The sequence below is a fragment of the Uloborus diversus genome, chromosome 1 (assembly GCF_026930045.1).
Source record: "Uloborus diversus isolate 005 chromosome 1, Udiv.v.3.1, whole genome shotgun sequence".
In the NCBI taxonomy this organism is placed as follows: Eukaryota; Metazoa; Arthropoda; class Arachnida; order Araneae; family Uloboridae; genus Uloborus; species Uloborus diversus.
The window spans coordinates 151,323,853-151,345,959 of record NC_072731.1 but is presented as its reverse complement, the minus strand read 5'-3'; the positions used below and the strand labels follow the sequence as shown (position 1 = coordinate 151,345,959).

General features: G+C 33.7%; 1 protein-coding gene across 1 annotated transcript; it reads right to left on the bottom strand.

The window, feature by feature from the left end:
* Window positions 1–4,989: 4,989 nt before the first annotated feature.
* Window positions 4,990–20,730, bottom strand: LOC129216275 (eukaryotic translation initiation factor 4E type 2-like). The gene is made up of 2 exons (XM_054850484.1): window positions 20,623–20,730; window positions 4,990–5,658 (listed from the first exon to the last, which is right to left on the bottom strand). Exon 2 carries the CDS (start codon window positions 5,629–5,631, stop codon window positions 4,990–4,992), a length of 642 nt encoding a protein of 213 aa, XP_054706459.1. The 5' UTR covers window positions 5,632–5,658; window positions 20,623–20,730.
* Between the last annotated feature and the right edge of the window lie 1,377 nt (window positions 20,731–22,107).

The window sequence follows — 22,107 nt, the reverse complement described above, 5'->3', positions numbered from 1 at the left end:
GTATTTTGGTTCTTTGAAGTAAAGCCACATAGTTTAGTTTTTTGTTTCTAAACCAGACCTTTTTTTGAAAAACCATTTAGTAATGAATCAACCTTCTGATTCAAAAGTATACTTGTTTTGTTCACTTATTTGTACATTTTCAAATGCATGTAAATTAATAGGTTCAGAAATTCCAGAACACGTTTAATTCCAGACATTGAACGTAGCAGTGGGTCGCATGGATTAGTTTTGCAGGTCGTATGTTGGGCACTACTGTTTTAGAGTACTAGAATTCCTCTTTTTCTGTATTCTATTGCCTGACTAAAGATCTTTATTTTCTAAAACCTTCAACAAATTAAGATAAACTCTGATAAATTTAATAATAAAGTTCCTATGAGTGATGGAATCAAACTCCGATGCAATTGAATTGCTTTTTTTGAGTGGGCGGGACAAAACTAAGAACCTAAATTTCGCTACTACAGAATATGAAACATAAGAAGTGTTGGAAATAAAAGTAATTTCAAAATAAGTGATGTCTAAGCAGTAAAATCACATCGCAAAAAAAGGCAAGCGGCTGCGACAGAAGTGGATGCAATGAGATTTCAAAATTCAGATTTGATTTTCGGATCGTTCAATTTTCCACTTTTAATAGCTTTTATGTGCTATACTGTTAAATCACTCAAGATTTCTAATGCTCCTTCAGTTACTGTTACTTTCTCTTTGTCCAGGACATTTTTCCATGACTTGAAATTAATTTCCATGACTTTCAGTGAAAATTTCAATTTTCCATGACTTTTCCAGGTCTGAAATTTGTTTATTTTTTTTCCATGACTTTCCAGGATTTCCATGACCCGTACGAACCCTGAATTTTTTTTAGATGAGTGAGGAATATTTTATTCCTAGAAATCAGCTTAAAGTATTTTAAAAATATGTTTGAAAATATTTGCGATTTTGATCAGGTACTAGAAAGTAGTATGGGTATACGGGAAAGTAGACTCGTCTAGTTCTAGACAGAACTTCTTGTTAAACAATCATTTTAATAAGTACATTATACTTTATATATTTTTCTTAAAAAATTAGAGTTTTATGCATAGTGTACAGTAAAATTAGAAGAAAAAAATGGCCAAACCCAAACATCCGAAAAAAAAAAGGTGAAATTCTTACCCTTCCAGCAAAAAGAGGTAAAAAGTCCTAGTACTTTGCGCGTCGGGTTTTGAGGGAAAGGGGGGGGTGAAATAATCCTCTTTTTAAATAAAAATAATTTCTATTACTTAAAAAAATACTATAGAAACCGCACTCCATAATAGTAAAATAATAAACTCTAACAGAAAAAAATTCTAATTAACTGGAGTGCACAGACGGAGGGGGCGGGGGTCCATAGCGCAAATTGCTTCATTGCAATTTTTTAGGCAGTTTTTTCAAGGGGTATTTCTTTCTTTTTTGAGGGATTTTATTCTGGATGGAAACTCCGTCACACTTAAGGGGTGCGCCATCACTTGGGGGTTTGATTTTTTCATGTTATTACAGATTTAGATATCAAAGACGAACAAAATGAAGAAAATACTGATAAAGATGAGAGTGATACTAGCAGCGACGATAACGAATATCTGTCTAATGAGTCAAATGAAAATGTATTTATTTTTTGTGTAAAAGTTTTTTTTTTTGTTTTTTGTTTATATAATATGATAAAGTTGATTTATTTTAATAAATATATTTTCACTTTACGTTATGTTTCACATAGGAAAACGAAAATTACAGTTATTGTAGGACTAGGGATATATACCTGTTTTCTCGTAGGACATTGTTTTATTTGGGCACAAAACACACTAATCTATCACGTGATATTAGTGTCCTGTGGTATTGACAACTTTGGAGTGTCGGACCAGAAAAGCATACCACGCAATTTGTAGGACAATGTGTGTCTTAAATTATATAAATATTAACTAATTGACCAAAAAAATTCAGCTGGTTAGTAACTATATTTCATGTCTTTGTAAATAGTACATGTTGCAAAAGTGGAACATCTTTGATCAAATTGTGCATTTTGTAGGACATTTTTTTTTCGGCTAATTTAGATATTTATTATGAGATTTATATATATAAAAAAACCAGTTAGTTATAAATATTTGATAACCGCCAAATCAACAAACTATGATCTTATTACCCCGGTTAGCTACCTACCACTTACAAAATTTTTGTACTGGCTAATGTTGGGCGTCTCGACAAAATGAAGCTACTAACGGAAAATTAGCTTGTTAGAAATGAATAACGAAAAAGGGCGAGGGATCCCGGTCTAGTAGTCGTTTCCATTGTATTTCATTGTCAGTTACATGACATCAAGAAAATCCATGTAACGAATTACTTCAACATAATGTCTATATATTACAAAACTTTGCCATCACTTAATTTTTGATTTTTGGTTTAATTTTAATTACATGCGTGGCAAATAAAAAAAGAGAAAATTTGAATTTTTGACAGCTTGAATGCAAATTATGTTTTTCGCAATCACGAGTGTGTGTATAGTAGGCGCAACTAGAGGATCCCAGAAGATTGAGTACAATATATTTCCAAAAAAAAAAACATTCCATATAATTAAAGAGAAGAAACGAACGTGTGTTTGGAAAAACAAAGTATTTTTAATTGGAAAAAATACAAAATGTTGGGAATTTTTTTTTAAAAGAAGGACAAAGAAAACTTTCTTTTAAAGAACCTCAAAATAAAATGTTCCGATGTTGCAGATTATTGATGAGTTAATCACGTCCTACGTCTTTTATTCCCCCCCCCCCATTTCTTCCTTTTCCTGGACGGTCCAAAAATAAGGGTCTTCAAAATGCTACGCTCCGGAAACCCCCTACCCAAGTCGAAATTAAAAGAGTCTCAAATCTCGTTTCCAGGGCTTCAATTTCGCAAAATTTCCAGGGGAGAATTACCTAACACTTCGCCTTCCAGCAACATCGAAAGTTGTTTAAAGACTTCTTTTCGGAGCGAAAAATTGCGGAGCCTTTTTCTAACGTTACCAAATATAGTCTACCGTCGCGTTTTAAAGACTTCAATTTAGGAAAATTTCGGAAAGGGCCTCGAACATCCTTTCTCTAAATATCTTCCAAATTGTCAAAAATTAGATTTTTAAAACGACAATTGGTTGAGGTGCTTAGCACGCAGTCCTCTTTTAATAGAGTGAGCTGATGTATAAAATCTGAAAATGAAAAAACTACAACTCTGAAAAAAATTAAGGTGGAGATCCTTGAGCCCCTCCCCCTAGTATCACTTGAAAACATCATTTGTTTAGGATTTGATCTCGAAATGTTTTCTGGGGAGCGCCAGAGCCCTCCTTCGCTAGCATCAAAGTGTGTGGGCAACTGCGTTTTGGAGCTTTTAATTTCGAAAAATTGGGGAAAGGGGCGATCGATTTCACTCTCTTATCCTAGAGTCAACAAATATAGTCTATAATCGTGTTTTTTAGACCAGTTTCTACAAATTTTTTCAAAAGGCCCTCCGAAACTTAGGTATTTCCCTGTTACATCAGAAAGAAGCAGTCTAAAACAGCGTTCTTTGGACGACAACTTACAAATTTTCTCCTGGGAGAGACCACGCCCCCCCCCCCCAAAAAAAAAAAGAATTCTGAATACGCCAATGGTGGGCAGACATGTATGTGCGTAGACGCGTCTGCGCAAAGAACACAGACGCCTAGTGCGCGTCTTATGAAACCATCTCCCACTCAACACCTTTCGGTGAAAACGATATTTGGCTAGAAACTATAATATTTTATCGTTTGTAAGTAAGTCCATCCTGCTCTTCCCAAAATACAGAAGCCATTGTTGCCGTTCTCACGTACTTGTAATGTGTTGTTTGTAAACGAACTGTGAGCTGGAGTGACCAAGGGGGGAAAAAATTAACTATAACTCCGAGCAGTACCTCGAGCACGACGATTAAACTTTCTTCCTTGCATTGAAGTAAATATGAAATTTTTGATGATGTTCTTGAGTTTATAAATATAGTTTAATATATTCTTGTATTGAGGATAAAGAATTTTTCAATGCTTTTTTTAGTTTGATGAACATTTTGGCTTTTTTTTTTTTTTTTTTTCAGAATTGGCCTTATTAGGAAACCGTGTTCCTAACAAGACCAATATAGCCATTTTTTGTTGAACTGCTGACAAATATAATTCAAACTTAAGTTTTTAACTTGGAATTTTCTAGTTGTTATGAGTCATTTGATGAATGTATAAAACTCGAAGTCAACTGAATCATAAACGAACGAGATATAAGGAATGAACCTTAGGTTGCCTTATTTGACGCACTTAACCTAACAAAACAAGCCATGAAGCAAGACTAAAATTTCGGTATAGCTAGACCACGGAGAGATAGCGGGTGACCTTGAAGTGGAAACATTTGTGATAGATTTGATATTATTTTGCAATCGATAGGATCAGTGAGAGCGCTACTCTTATTACTCTGCACTTTCTAGCAGATTCTACCTGTTACAAATGACGTTCCTGCTTGAAAATCATCCACAATCTCTCCTTGGTGAAGCTTTACTTTTTCGTGAAGGATACGCAACTTTGATTTGATGATTTGTTTACTTTCTACTAAGGCGACAACAGAAAAATTGCTCAAAGCAATTTGCAATAACTACAAGTAGATGGCAACTCTAGAATTTCGAGCTCAAAGTTGTTGAATGCTGCCAACTACGAAATTTTGCTACAATTGCGATAAAAAAAATTAAAATTGGTAAAAATAAAAAATGCGCCGAGTACCGAAATCCCATTAGAGTGAAAAATAATCCGTCAAATTAAGTATTAAAATAACCAGCAATAAATTTTCACCAATCTGTCATGTTCCACATGAAACAAATACAAACGTAATGACTTGCAATAGACTTTGGGCCTTGCTAGAGAATTTTTTTTAATTGATATAATTTTTAACTCATTTCTATAATACAGAATATTAGGAATATGAGCAACATACAGTTTTCAAATATTTATTAGAAATCAAAAATATACGAGATTTATCAGTGCAGAAAAACATATGTGTTACGAAAACTGGACTTATCTCTTAAACTATTATCGTGAGTTTTATACTCCACTACAGTGTTCGGGGGAAGATTTAATACTCTTTTTAAGGTGTCACGGATACGAATGGTTGCATGCTGGTCTCTTGCCGTTTTATTCCAAACGGATATTATGTCTTCCTGAAATCGAATAGAAACAACAGCTCCGCAAATTTCTTCTCCCACCATAAACTGCTCACCTAAAATTGCTAAAATAAGATCTTCCCAATATCGAGACGCTAAGCCTTTTCTCAAACGAACAATCCATTTACCTCCAGCAATATTTGCTTCATCCTCCCACATGGGCTTTATGCCTTGTTTAAAAAGATGAAAATCACTATGAACTGCCATCTCTGAAGGTCTTATAATGTGTCCATAAATGCTCCAAAACTTTTCTACGGAGTTAAACGATGCAATCATTTTTAAGTTTTGATCATAAGGCTGCAGAGTCACCAATTTTTCATCAGGTCGATGAGAAATCCATAAGCAGTAGGTAAACTGAAGTCTGTGTTCTGGTTCAGGAACGTGAAAAACGCTGGAATTCTCCTGTCCATTTTCTTCAGTTCCATTTTCATGTGAATGAAGGTCATTTTCCAATTTCATTTTGAAGTCAAGATGAAAGTCAGATCCCTAAAAAATGTAACAAAAGTTAAACTGAGCATCATTATCGGACAAATAACATTTTGTTGGGAAATAATTTTTTTTTTTCTGGAGTAATCGTACATGGTCGTAAGTCTTACAATGCTCCGAGGGAAGAAAAATTAACGTATAATTGCTACATTTGAACCAAAGCCCCCTTAATACTATTAAGGACGCGTTGATTTAAACCACGGCTGAACTTGATCGTTGCCGTACAGAAGTTCTGCAGTTAACGAGTTCGGCCTTGATTGAACATTACTCATTTACCGATTCGCAACTCCAATAAACTATAGGGGGCACTGCAGCCATCATCTAATGGCGGATGAAAAAGGTAAAGCAAACGCATGCGCAGCGCATAAAATGATAATAAGCCTAGTAATGTTTGTTTGCATGAATGATTTTTTTTTTCATTATTATTCGTTTGAAATCAATATTTTAAGTCTTGTGGATATTCTGGCCCAGGTAGAAAGAAATGAGAAATCACGAAGGAGAGTACTAAACATTAGAAATTAATGCAAAACCTGTAGTGTTTGTTGTTCTAAAGCAGCCATTTCCACGATGTTGAATTCGATATTTATTACCTCTTGATGGAACTACATTTTTCATAACATTTAATACTAATAATTTATTTATATGTATATGACAATACTATTGTTTATCAAAGGAGGAAGATGATATTTCTTTGGCTAGCACTAATTGCTTTACATTTGTAGCTCAATTATTTCTCAAATTACCGAATCGGTTAATTTTTTTTTTCTGTTTCCCGTGTTTCTAATTTCTGAATTAAATGATTTAGTTCTGTCGTGTGTGTTATGCAAATCATCAATAAAATTCTCACGAAAGAATGGTGGTAGTTTTCTTTTTGATTGATCTTCCATTATTTCTTTTAACATATCGAATTCTGTAATTTTTCTACCTTTTTTCATATTCTCTTCTCTATCTCATCACAAAAATATTTTAACTGATAAGCAAAATCTCGCCAAGATTCCTTACTAGCACAATACTAAAACTATAACCCTAAACACATGTTTGGTGAAACCCTTCAGCCGATAATGTAAGCAATAAAGTACAGTTGGCGTACTATTTTAGCGATTAAAATTCCCAGCTTTTCATTTTGCTAGTTCAAATTGTAAACATTCTTTCGCGGTGAAAATTTTTCATTCCGTTCTGCGACAATATTTTCGAGAATATATTTTGCATACTGTCCATTCCAACTACTGCTGTAAACAATCAACTGAAACCAACTGCACTAAAGTAAGGTCAGTTAAATTAATTATTTTAAAAATAGGTTGAGATGAAAGCCCTAATTCTTCAATCTTTCTTTCAAGCTTTAGATAAAATAAAAATCTCATATTTATACAAATTCACACGAAACAATTCTATAATTTACCTGGTAAAACATTTTATCCTCTTTCAAATAAAATGCTTCAAACAGGCGAGCATATTTGTCACTAATTTCATGCCGATGCGAAGTTTGTTGATTCAGAGTTTTCTTGTGTTTACGCTTTCGCCATTTACTACAATCAATTCACTTTTTAGAGGGAAATTATGAAAACTAACATTATTTTGAGAAGCTCGAAAATACCATTAAGGGACGAAACAATTTCTGTTGCTGAAAGAAATCTAATAATACACATCGAATGAGTTAATATAAATACTCATAACAAACTGCCTATGTTTACCAACAGACACACGTAAAATGTGCAATGTTTTTCCATTTTCTGTAATTTTACAAATCACCACAACGTAGTGTATTCGAGCGCTAGAGTTGCGAATCGTTTCCCCAACTACTTCTAATTGATAATCGTGTGCTTTAAGAGTATTCTAAGTCATAACTCTACTAGATGGCGCTGGTGCTATAAGAATTACATGACTAAATTAAAGAAAAAAGGAGGCACTGCAATTTCTGGCTAATGTCGGCTGAAAGAGGAAAAAGAAAAAGCAATGCCGACTCACTTGAGTAGGATACGACCTCCCCAATGAGACATCTGCTTTCTCCACGCAAACTTGAAATACTACGACGCAGTGTATCCAATCCTCATATAAATGATAGCCGATAATCGAGTAACCCGCGTGTTTCAACAATGAAACTCGCGCCACGGCATGATAATTTTATAATATGTTTTGGTAATGTTTAACATGCAGGGAAAGGCTTTATTGTGACAAGGCTGAACTCGATCCGGTAACTTCATTGTTTTACTGGACTGTGTCATTTCAGGAGAATGAAGAAATGAAAAAATGGTCATGTCGCGAAACAACTTCTTACTCTCTTCTGCCACGCGATAACAGATACATGAAACCAATTAACTTATAACATTTTATAAAAGAAAAATTATGAACTAAAATGAACGAACATAAATTAAAATCATAACAGAACGAACAGAACCTGAATTCACTGGGTATATATACCAAACTGCTTGGCTAATACTGTTGCCATTTTAAAAACATAAAAGTTTTTCCACATACTCCCCACCTGTACTCTTTAATGAGTACACTAAAATTTAAGAACATAAATTAAACAGATCTATCAACTTAAACTAAATTAGACATTTCAATCATCACTTAAATTAACAATGAACTTACTTCAGTCTGAAATTAAACTAATTTAAACGTACAATAAACAATACATTTCATTACAAAACAGTCACTTCGAATGGATATAGTAGTTGAATTGCTCTTCTTAAGCAACCTTTAGACGTGCGGACTATGCAAGCACGTACATTGCCATCTCTTCCTATGAGAACTTTATCGATTACACCCATGTCCCACAGTAACTTATTTTTCAAAGGTCCTTCAACAAGCACTACATCTAGAATTTTTAAGTTCTGTTGGGAGTGAGGAACTAAAAAGTTATGAGCACTTCTCAATTGCAATAAATACTGTTCTTTCCACTGAGACCAAATTTGCTTGATTAAACGAGTCTGGAACAATTTACGTTTCTGTAAAGTCTTTTGGTTAGAGTTTTTGTCAAATATCTCAAGGAAATAATTTGGAAAGTTAATCTTGTCCTTTCCTGCAAATAAAAAACATGAAGGCGTTAATGCAATAGGTTCATTTAAATCGTTGAACTCATAGGTAATTGGTCTATTATTCAAAATAAACTCAATTTCTGTAAGGATGGTAGCAAGCTCTTCTAATGTCAATAGAGCTCTACCGAGTATTTTTCTCAGCGGATCTTTAATACTTTTCATCAATCGTTCCCAAAAACCTCCCCACCATGGAGAACGTTCTGGAATAAATTTCCAAATGATGTTTTCCGACGCTACAAAATTCTGCAGCTCTGGATATTATTTTACGAAAAGATTTCAGCATTTCACAAGATGAACGGAGAGTCTTTGCATTATCCGAAAATATTATTTTTGTATTTCCTCTTCTTGCTAGGAAACGTCTCAAAGCGAATATAAAACTTTACGGACATATCTTGCACCACTTCAATATGAACCGCTCTAGTTATGGCACATGTAAATAATACAATGTACACTTTCTCACAACTGGTTAATTTAGATTTAACAGTTATTGCACCACTAAAGTCAGTTCCCACATTAGTAAACGGTGGACTTTCAGCAATACGTTCCAAGGGTAATTGACCAGTTAACTGCTTAGCTGGTTTTAACGAATATTTTTTGCAGATTAAACAAGTAGAAATAACTCTTTTCACAGTCTGTCTTCCTTTCGGTATCCAGAATTTCTTACGCACTTGAGCTAAAGTTGATGATACACCCGAATGAAAGACACGAAGAAGTTCATGAAAAATCACTAATCCCGCAAATTTCGATTTCGGAAGTAAAACTGGATGTTTTTGATTTTCAGTCAAGGGAGCCTCCTTTAGACGTCCTCTTACCCTAAGAACACCAGTCTCGTCCAGATATGGAGTTAAGGAATAAATCTTAGAAGATGTACTAATCTGCTGATTCTTTTGAAGCCTTTGAATTTCCTCGCGGAACACTTCCCACTGCACAGTTTTTATCCACATCTCTTCAGCTTCTTGTAATTCTATAGCACTCAGTGGACCCTTTTCAATTGATAATTTTCTGGACTTCGAAATAAATCTCAACACCCATGCAGTCACTCTCAGTAATTTTTTGAGATTACTAAAGTCGTTAACTTTTAATACAGGACTATACGATGAAACAACCGTGTTAACACTAACTTTCAAAAGTTCAACTTCCGCCGCGTCATTCGAACAGTATTGTTTTTGCAACGGCCCCCCATCACTAGGACTAGTCAAGCACTTTGGTCCGCGCCACCACACAATGTCATTTTTCAACTAACTCAATGATTCACCTCTTGTCAGTTTATCTGCTGGATTCATTAAACCTGGACAAAATTTCCACATACTAGGTGAAGTCAAATCTTGAATAAGACAAATACGATTTGCAACAAATTGTTTCCACTCCCTAAATGAACCTCTAACCCAACACAAACAGATTTCTGAATCCGTCCATAATATTATTCTATCAGACAAATTATTAAATAAACCAGACAAATATTTACACAATTTTGCAGCCACTAACACTCCTAACAATTCCAGTCTCGGAAGCGTTAACTTTTTCAACGGTGCCACTCTGACTTTTGACATTATAAAGGACGTCGAAACTTCATTCTTCTTATTACTATACCTAAAGTATGCAACCGCACCATAAGTCACTAATGACGCGTCCGAAAATATGTGTATTTCAACAGAATCCCTAAGGTCACTCACATTTAAAAAGAAATATCTTTCTACCGTTATTGAATCTAAATCTTTAATCTCCCCATACCACTTTCTCCACTTCAAAGTCAAATTCTCTGGCAATTCATCATCCCAATCTGCACCTATTTTCCAAATATCTTGCATTAAACATCTAATTCTTACAACAAAAGGAGACAAAAAACCCATTGGATCAAATATCATTGCGGCTGTCTGCAGCACACAACGCTTAGTATTTTTCAACGAAGATAAATTACTCAACAAAGATTTTACACCTAATGACAAACTGTCCTCCTTAGCATTCCAATTCAACCCTAACACCTTTAACTGACAATTTTCCAAACACTCACTAGTACTCAGACCCTGGTCAACCCATAAAGATTCCAATTCAACTGAATTAGATCTCAGCTTTCTGAAGTTGAAACCCCCATCTTTCAAAACTGATACGGCATCAGACGACAACTGAAATGCTTCTTCCACACGTTCAGCTCCAAAATACAAATCATCGACGTACAATGAACTTTTCAACATTTCAACAGTTTTACGCCTATTATCTTCATATTTTTTTATGTGAGTTTTAATTGTAGCACTGAGAACAAAATTTGACATTGTACAACCGAATGGTAATCGATTCATTTGCATAATTTTATATCCCTCAGAGTTATTTGAAGCCCAAATAAATTTCAAATAAATACGATCATTTTTTGCAATACTAATCATAAGGAAAGCCTTTTCAATGTCTGCATTGAATGCAATTTTAAACTTCCTAAAGTTTAGCATAATATCAAGAATGTTAGCGTTTAAATTTGGACCACATTCTAACGCATCATTTAACGAAATATTTTGCTTTAATTTTGAACTACAATTAAAAACGAGTCTCACTTTAGTCGTATCCTTATCAATCCTAACAACAGGACGATGTGGCATAAAGTATTCGTTTTCAGTTCTAATACATTCCTGAACTATACCTAGCCGTTCTTGTTCCTCAACAATTTTATTATATTCTTTAGCCAACCATTCATCCTTCCGAAGAATTATTTGCAATTTATCAAATCTTTTCTTTGCATTACAAAAATTATTCCCCAATTCAATCGGGGAAAATTTCCATAGCAATCGTGTTTCATATCTACCCTGAATGAATTTTAAATTTGATTGAAATCTATCTATTATACGCTTATCTGTTAAAGTTAATTCCTCCTTATCTGTGATACCTAAAACATCACGATCCCAAAGAACCTGAACATCCTTTGCAATTACGCAATCCGTAGCCAAAACTCCTACGAAGCTTGAATTGCAATTTTGTTGGACCCCCTGAATAGCTAACCCAAACATCGTTGGTGCAATCAACTTAATGTTTCATCTATTTTGAACTTTTGAATCGCAAATTATACCCCAAAACACATCCCCTCCAATTAAAACTTCAACAATTTCATTTTCACTATTACACATATCTGCAAGGAACAAGCCTTTCTGTTGCAATGCATTTTGAACGTTGACATTTGGTACCGCTAAGGATGCTGAAGTTATTGTTTGCGTTACTAAAACTTCAATTTCAATTGATGATTCAGAATTATTTCTATTTGATAGTTTAAGTTTTGCAACCTCATAAATTTTTTCCGATGTTTTTACCGAACCGAAAGAGTAAACTGAAAGCCTTTCCCTTCTAACTATATTTAATTTTAAACGACTTGCTAAAGATTTTGTGATCCAAGATCTTTCAGAACCGTTATCTAAAAGTACTCGAGCAATTTCTACAGAATTTGAATCTTTACCTGCACTTGCAATCACTGAACATGTAAGCAATAAAATATTTGATTTTAAAGCCGACGAATTACAGTGCGTCACAGAGTTATTTTGTTCATTAACTTTGTCATTACTTAAAGGTTTATTTTTAGCATTTTCACATAAAACGTAACTGTGAAATTTACTTTTACAAAATTTGCATTCAATTTTTAACCTGCACATGCGACTATACTGATTTTTCGAAAAACATTCAAAGCAACGGTTTTCATTTTTAAACTTATTTCTACGATCTTCGATAGTTTTATCCTCACAAAACTCATGATCTGGACTATTACAAAATACACAATGCTTTTTTGTACTAGCCACATAGTTTGCTGTCGCAGCATAGTTTTTATAACTCTTACTGTTACTTGACCCATTTTTACAATCATTCTTATCAGAATTTTCTGAACCAGATTTAAACTATTCCGACCTTAATTGCACAAGTAATGCACGTTCACGCGATTGAATTTCACTTTCTAAGAAAGTAAGAACGTCCTGAAATTTATATCCTTCCGAATATTTTCTATTGAATTCCAAAACAAGATCTCTAGGAACACGATCAAGTATGATTGGTGTTAACAAATTACAGTATGAATCTATTTCAATGCCTAAACTTTTCAAATTCCTAATTTGAACTTCCACTTTATCAAAAAAATTCGCAACCTATTTAAATCCCTTGAATTATACACAGCAGGAATTTTCAATAAATTATTCATGTGTAACTGAATCAAAGTATGTATTACCAAAACGCTTTTTTAGTAATTCAATAGCCGAATCGTAATTTTCTTCTGATAAAGTAAAACCTTTAATGCAATTTGCTGCAGCACCTCCCAAAAACCTGTCTTTAAATAATTAAACTTGTCAATTTTGCTTAAATTTGTATTTTTATCAATTGCATTATTAAACTGATTCATAAACTCCAAATATCCCACTGGATCCCCATAGTAAGTTTTAATGTTTAATCGAGGCAATTTTACAGTCCTAACATTCTGAACATTTAATTCTGAGGAATTAACTGAACTGGAATTGTTAGTTTTAGTCTCCAAAAGTTCTATTTTTTATTCGTTGCTTCCAAAGTACTAGATTTTTCGAATATTCTTCGGAAGTAGTACAATCCTTTTCAATTTCATCTAGCGGTAAATACGCTTCAATGTCCAAATTCACAAAATTCAGACTTTTTTCTTTCTGAAGTAATTGCTCATGAAACTCTTTAAAAATACTCGACTTAGTATCATTATCCTCCCTGCAAGTTTCAATCTTCACCAAAAAGTCTTAAATTTTTTTTAATTAGTTTAGTTGTCGTCATTCTAAGAGCTGCTCTTTTAACTTTTCAATATCTGCCATTTCAATCCTCATTTACTTCAATTATCGACTAACGTAAGTAAAAGCACAATTTCTATAATTCTCAATTCACGAGCCAAATTTCCTACTATTCAACAACAGCTCCGTTCATAACAACACAGTAGAAATGACATAAACTTCAGTCGAAATAGAAATGAAAAACCACTCACGACCTTTGCACGTGCCACAAAATTTCCAACAACTTCCAACACAACTCTCACAATTTCCACTTTTCACGACTTCGCGGCCTGATGTACCAAAAATGATGTCGCGAAACAACTTCTTACTCTCTTCTGCCATGCGGTTATAACAGATACATGAAACCAATTAACTTATAACATTTTATTAAAGAAAAATTATGAACTAAAATGAACGAACATAAATTAAAATCATAACAGAACAAACAGAACCTGAATTCACTGGGTATATATACCAAACTGCTTGGCTAATACTGTTGCCATTTTAAAAAACATAAAAGTTTTTCCACAGGTCAACAATGAACGCTACCTACTGGAGTTTAGGGTTGATCCACTGGAGTTAGGGTTACAATTTCAACTATGAAAATATCACCAAACAGGCAATGGCTTTGTTCAAATGTAGAAGAGTAGAAACAATTTTCACCCGTCATACCTTGATGGGCGACTTTCCAGTAGACTAATAATAAGAGAACTCTTATTATTAGTCTGATGTATCCAGTGACCTTTAGTCTTTTATAGTGGCTCTAGGCTAGTGGTTCCCAACCTTTTTCACGTCACGACCCCTTTTCACCAACTAAACAACCTGAGGTCCCATATGGGTGCCCCATATATAGCTTATGTGTCTGCGTGTGCGTCTGTGAGTGTATCGTGCGAATGCGCACATGGCACATATTTTGCATAATGACTCAATCTGCTTGAGGTATTTTATTTAAGCTTAATCTCTTTTTTTTTTCTCTAGAATAACTGCAGAAATAAAAAAATTATAGTCTCGATAATGTTAAACGTACATTTCGGCACTTTCAAAATGTTTGCATCTTAGCAGAGTTGATCCAGGATTTTGTTTTCGAAGAAGCTGAGGTCATAAAAATCTTATATGTAATAGTTTCAGTGTCTTCAACTCTTATTGAAGCAAATTATTGTAGTTTCTTTTGACAAGGCCGTCGCGAGGTCAAAAAACTAATAGGAGGGCATTTGGAAGACCCTCAATTTTCATCAAACGTATATATAACATTTTTTACCTTTTTTCCAAACTTTGCTGCCAATGCGCGAGCCGTCGAAATACATTTTGGGGTGCTATTTCTCTATCATAGAAGTTGTAAAACTTTTATCAGAATCATTTTTGTAACTCCTACGGTGCCCCTATGGTTATGAGGCCTCTCGCGCAATTGTAACATTTGCTTTGTTTTAAATCCGCCATTGCACGTCAAAACAAACTCGGGTGCAAGTTTTGAAAGGATTTTTCTGTTCAATGCTTATGATTATTTTGAACTCTATTTTTTACGACTATTTTTTTTTTTTTTTAAATTTCCGAGAACACTTTTGCGTGCCTCTCTCCTCCCACTCCCTCAATTTCTGAAATTAAACTGTAGTTGTACTTCTGAGTTGTTTAAAACTAATACCATTCATAAAATTAGAGATTTTTTTTTCAAACTTTATCTATTGTTTAGAAAGAATTTAGAGCATTAATGCAAGGAATTGATTAAAGACGGTTTGAATGGTGACATAATTTGGAAATCAAAGGGACTTTTGAATTTTTTCTTCGGAAGTGCTGAAGTAGATTCAGAAACTCTTCCGAGGCGTTGGTGGTAGCGGTTCTGTACTAAAACGAGCTGATGTGTGCATCACAGGACTTCTTTTCGCACCAACATAATGTTATTTCCCCATTATTGGCAATTTTAGTGTGATTCAATAGTTAACTCTCTAAATATCACCAACAGTGGCCAAATTGAAACCAGATTTTTAAAAAATAAATTTTTTTTTTAAATCGCTAAATTTGTCGCCAAGTTGGTAACAGAACTTGGCGACCAAAAGACTGGCATATTATCGTCAAGTGTCCGCCAAATTATAACACCACTTGAGTTTGCATCGAAATTAACAATGATTTCCCCCCAAAAAAGGGGCAAAAGCCCCCTTTTAAAACACCCGATTGCAACCAAAAGGGGAGGTGTACAACTAGACTCCACTAGGAGTCTACGTACCACATTTCAACTTTCTAGGACATACCATTCTTGAGTTATGCGACATACATACGCACATACATACAAACATACATACGTACATAGGAACGTCACGAGAAAATTCGTTGTAATTAACTCGGGGAATTTCAAAATTGATATTTCGGGGGTCTATACGTTCTTAGGCACTTACCCGCGTGTGGTCGGGTTTAAAAAAAAAAAAAAACTCAACATTCATTCAGGAGTGGTCAGGCTGATTTTTGAGTGAAATTTTTTTCGCGAATACAATACTTCCTTTTTTGTAAAAGGAAGTAAAAATGAGGCCGAAGTGTGAGTTACTCCAAAATAGAGGGTGACCCCTCTAACTTACCCTCGTTGTTTCAAGCATTTCTTAAATATTTAGCGATTATTTATTTTAGTCAATAAATGTCATTTTGCGTATTTCTCATACTTGTTTCACCTATATTTCGTAATGCGCTATCTTTTTTGCATCATTAATAGCGATCAATTTTTTTTCTGTTGTAAGTAGCTATTTTTATGTAGTTATATAAAATCAATGAATAAGATATTTTCGTTTTTTATAGAAAAGTTTGAAGTATTTTCTATTATGCATTTTTTTAAATTTCATAAAATTATTGTTAAATTGAAAAATTTAATTTGAACTTGTTTGTAAAGCTTCATAAAAGATTAAACAATCAAATTGTTCAATATTATATGTGCAAACATTAGATCAAGTAGTATATGTATTCAGTCATTAACTTGGTGTAAATATTGAGTTTGTATTTCTTTTTTCAGCAAAATTTATGTCACTGTTATAGCTTTTATGAAAAATGTAAACTTTTCTATTCATAAATTTTAAATAAGTATAAAAATATTCCTATTTCGATTTAATATTGTAATTTATCTGTTATCTTTTTTGTTTAATTTGATGACTAAAAAATGTCACGTGCAATCTTTCCACTTTAATTGCGTAATTTTTTGACGGTTCCATAGTTTTATTCTTATTTTTTTAATGATTAAACAACATAATTTAATGTTTTTTAACTATGTTTAATGTATTTAAATCCATACATTATTACAATATTACTGAAATCTTAGTTGTATGTTCAATTAAAAAAAACAAACAAATCAATTGGTTATTAAACAGTCTCTTTGTTTTTCTTCCTTTTTCTTTCTTTCTTTTTTTTTTTTTTTTTTTTTGGCTGTTGTTCTTTCTCTTTCATCATACAGCAGTCAAAAAAATGAGAAGCATAACCACACCCTAAACAGACGTAGTAGGATCCAAAAGTTTGGGGACAAGCTGTATAAAACTTTACCCAGATTAGTTTACATTACCGAAGCACATCCACCTTCAAAAGGTCACCTTGAGGGACTATGTACTTCTGCCAGTGTTCATATAAATTTTGGGAACACGCCTGGAAGCCATTTTTTGCTACCTTCTATGATGCAGCTTTATCTTCTCCTGGCGGAAGAAAGCGGCGTCTATGCAAATGTTTTTTCGCTGGGAACAGGTAAAAGTCACATGGAGCTAACTCCGACGAAACGTTAGTTTATTTGTTTGTCATATCAGAGCATTAACCAATCAAACCGTGCATCCTCAACATGAAAGTCGCTTTCTTTCCCACGATGAAGTTAAAGCGGCAGCGCAAGAGGCCTTACAGGAAGTTGCGAAAAATGTCTTCCAGGAGTGCTTCTAAAAGCTGCACTAACGTTGGCAGAAGTGCATAGTCGTTCAAGCTGACTATTATGTAGATAGATGTGCTTCGGTAATGTGAACTATTCAAGGTAAGGTTTTATAAAACTTGTCTCGAACTTTTAGATCATACTACGCACGTATGAGTTTTCAACTTACTATTTCATAACGTTTTTGAGTGACGCAAGTTTACTCGCATGAAGACATCACAAGAGAATTTGCGATAATTAACTAAGGAGGCGTTCAAAATGGATATTTCGGTCATCTATATGTTCTTAGGTACATATGCATGTACAGATGTGGCGAAAAAACTTGTGAAGTATAAATTGGGTAATCGTAAAATAGAAATTTAGGTCGAAACCTGATTTTTTTTTTTTTTTGTGATTACAATTTCTTATTCGTAGAAAGGAAGTAAAGTGAAATGAATCAATGATCCTTTAAATCCCTGACAATCTTATCAATTTATTTCTGTTTGATTTTTTATTTTTTTTGCCATCGGCCAACGGCATCGGCCATCGGCAATCGGCCATTTGGAGGAAAACAATCGGCAATCGGCCATCGGTCATCTTTGAACAATCGGCCAACAATCGGCATCGGCCCATCGGCCAAAAAATGCCATCGGTCGAGCCCTAATAAAATTAAGTTATGTTGCAATTTAAATAATTTATTACAGGGTGACGACAGGAACTGGAAAAAAAATGTCCCTGACTTTCCCCTGATTAAGTTCACTACATTCCCCTGATTTACGTTACCAATGATAATGGTTTCCTTTCTTTGCCTTACCTAAAAAGCATTGCATATTAAATAAAATGTGTGTTTAGAATGGTTTAAGCTGTTAGTTAAAAATATATTTTGAAAAGATGCTCTTTTTTTTTTCCTTTTGGTAAAAATAGTATATTAAACTATCGACAGAGAAATATTGCAGGAAATCTAAAACAAATACTTTACTTCCAGGAACCGGTTAACATAAGAATTCTAATAAATTATTAAAACCACTCTTAAAGATATACTATCTATTCATGATAAAACTAAAAAAATAAATGGAAATAATCTCAAACTGAATTTTCAAGCAGTATATTTGTTGCTGCAAGAATAACAAGTGACAGTTAAAGTACAGAAGTAATGCAGTTTTACTTACGTAAATTATAATACTGCCGTGTGCAGGTAAACGGCAGTATCTGCAGAAATAAGTTTTCGAGATATTTGAAGAAATGTGGTGGACTCATTACTAACAATAAGAAAATGTTGGAATGGGGTGGTTTCCTTCAGCTAAAAGTACTACTTTTAGTCATTGAAATGGATAGAATGAGCAAAAAAAAAAAAAAATACATGGACCCAGAAAATACATCCATTTTTCCAACAGTTTTTTTTTTTTTTTTAATTTTTTAAAATTTCCGATTTTTTAAACAAGGCTTGGTCTTTATGACGTCACAAATGATGCATTTTGGCGCATCTTTCTTCCGCGTTTCCACGTTATGATAATCAAGCTGCGAATTAAAATTGCGCTCTACGATTGCTATCAACCATATCGTTGCCAATACACGTGAGTAAAGATGCGAATTAAATATTTTGTTAAGTGAATGGCAACATTGAATGGCATTTCATCATTTGTGATGTCACACGACAGAATTGTAAACAATGAAAGCGCACCGATTTAAGTTTTTTTTTAAGTATTACACTTAAATAAATTATTTGAAAAATGGTCAGATCCTATATTTTTAAGCATGTTCTTTCAGAAAAAAATACTTTTAAAATTTTGGAAACGACCCCATTAGACGTTTTTTCGCGCCTCTTTTTCAGCGGAAACCAAAAAAGCGAGTATGTACAATAAAGATTAACATACAATAGATGATAAAAATGCAAAAAAAAAAAAAAAAAGGAAAAATGTGCAGTTACTGCCCTTTACTTACACGCGGCAGAATATACATATTTATGAAAAACAAATTGAAATCTTTCATCAACCAGTCATATTGAGCTATTCTGTAATTAAGAACTTAGGTTTTAATGAATGAATACAGTATTTTAACAATTAAAAATTTAAAAAATATATTTACTTACGTACACAATTCAATTTCAAATGATTTCATTAGTTGTCGAAAAAATAAAATTTAGATTACTTTAGTAACAAACAACATTGAAATTCAAAAACAATTATTAATTTCGAAATGTATATATATATATATATGGTTTTAAAATAAAAGAGTTTTAAAGTCTGAAAAAAAAAAACCTCTTTGTGTAATCTGAAGTGACAGCGAATAATACCATGGCAAAAAAAAAATTGATTTTCAGTCAAAATTTAATTTTAACAATTAAATTAAAAACGCCAAGTGATAACTTGTAAGACTTTTTCAGCATTAATTTAAAAAACTAAGATTTTTTTCTTGAAAACGTGATAACAGTATGCTAATTACTTCAAGAGAATGAGTAAAGGCAAGGGAGCAAAGTCATTAATGACGGATTCCTCTTTGAATGTAGAGTTGTTTATTTTACGTAGCTTGGAATGCTTGGAAGGAAAATTCGAGTAAAGTAAAATAAGACAGACACTAGACACAGAAGCAATTTTAGGAAGCTCATCCTAAGATTGAATACTTTGACCATGAGGAAAATAAATGCACAAATAAGCGGCACTATATAATCGTACCTCATTAATTTTACTTTTTTAATACAAATAATTGGAGGAAAATTCGTAGGGAATCGAAGTACTTCATTTTGCAAGGATTTTTTTTTTTCTTCATTTGATCTATTTTCCCTGAATTTTCGTCATTTTTTCAAAATTCCCTGATTTTTCCCTGAGTGATAAAGTTCCCTGACTTTTCCCTGATCTGTCGCCACCCTGTGTATGTTTATAATTTTACTTTAATTATTACTCATACAAAGAAACAATTTTCAGTCCTTTGTACTTGTTAGAAACATAAATGAATGAAATGTGATTTCGTTCATAACGGAAGTAATAATTGTGAGGCCTACCCCCCTAAGATCGAGGGCGCACCTCCATAAAATGTCGCAAAAATCCCCCCATCCAAAAAAGAGTCCCCCTAAAAATTTAAATGGCGCAGTCTGCGCCATGACCCCTTCCCCCCCCCCCCCCCCCCCCTTCGAGATGGACACCGCTGTCATCATCGTTCATCAAAAGCACAACAACCTTTTGCACGTTACGTACGACACTCGACACCTCTTCATTATATCATCACAACATTTTACTAAAAATACCAAAATTCATTTTCCGGGTGCACTGATAACTATACATTTTGCTAAATGAATAAATTCAAACAGTAATCAAACAGATCAACTTACCCTTAAAGCTTAAAAAGCAAACACCGAATAATAAGATTATTGTATTTTAAAGCCTGCTGAGTACTGACGGTTTCTTTTGCTGTATGTTCGAAGACTGGTTTGGTCGCGCCACGTGGAAGCCTTCGAGTCGGTTGTCGGTTCGTGACCTTCGAGATGTTCGTGTAGGTGAGGACGTTCACGTGGTTATAGGGTTGTAAGAAACTTCACTCTTTCGTTTTGGCGAGGAAGCGTTCTTCATTGCGAGTTTGGGACTTTATCTATCGGTGATTCAACGCGAAAAAGATTGAACAGTCCTTCGGGTTTTTTGTTTGTCCATGTTGAAAAATTTTCCTTACTCGGAAGGAAAACGAAAAACAAAAGAGAAAAACAGCAACAACAACAATATTCTTTACCCCATTTTTCAGCAAATTCTGGGATTAATTTTCGTACTTTCTAAGTTTCTGTACCAATAAAGTCAGACCAAACAACGTAAGTAGAAGCACAAATATGTAAATTTGCTGTAATTTACATATTTGTGCTTCTACTTACGTTGTTTGGTCTGACTTTACTATTCAGCACAAAAGTATTTATTTATCTTCTCTACCAATATTTATCAGTACTTATGAAAATTATTATTAATTTAATTCATCTACTACGATTGAACTTCTGTATAAAATAGAAAAAAAAAAACTTCAGAGCTGTCCGCAATTTTTTTTCGTAAGTTTCTAGCGTAACCCAATGTTAAGAGTTATTATTATTATTTATTTATCTATTTATTTATTTATAACTTTTTTTTAAAGAGAAAAAAAAAGCAAAAAAAAAAAAAAAAACCTGACGGCTGAGGGAGGAAAATCACATTTTGTAAATATTCGCGAGTAGAAGGGTTTTTTTTCTTTTTTTTTTTTAAATGAAAAAGGGGGGGGGGGGGCGGGTTCAGTCAGGACCGCGGTTTTTTCCCCACAGCTTTTGACGTTTCACGGGTCAAAAATGTTTAAGAAACGTTGCTAAGGCGACTGGACTGTCACCGAGAAACTAAATTTTGCGCAACTCCTTCACAGGGCAGCTGAGTCATTTTGGTCAAGCGGCCCCTCATCCTATTCGCAACTCCAGCGCTCGAATACGCTACCTTGCGGTGATTTATAAAATTGCCGAAAAAGGTAAAACATCGCGTTCCACGTATACCATTTTGGGCAAAACAAGCAGTTTGTTATGTGTATCTTTTTTTTCGGGATTCATCATTTGGAATCGTCATCCGCAACAGCGTAACATCAAAAATATCTGCTAAAAAACAATGAGTACATATTTTATTTATTTTCTGAGTGAATTTGAATAAATATTTGTTTTTCGTTTGGATGAAAAAAAAGCAGGCTTAATAACATTGGCTGGCCATGATGAAAAATTACTGCTTTTCCCTTAACCTAATTCCAAATAAATGATTTGAATAACCTTATTACAACAGCATCTAACAGAAATGGACAGTATGAAAATAAATATCCTGAAAATATT

Excerpts from the sequence above, each read along its gene's own strand:
- LOC129216275 (XM_054850484.1), bottom strand. The coding sequence starts at position 5,631 with ATGAAATTGGAAAATGACCTTCATTCACATGAAAATGGAACTGAAGAA.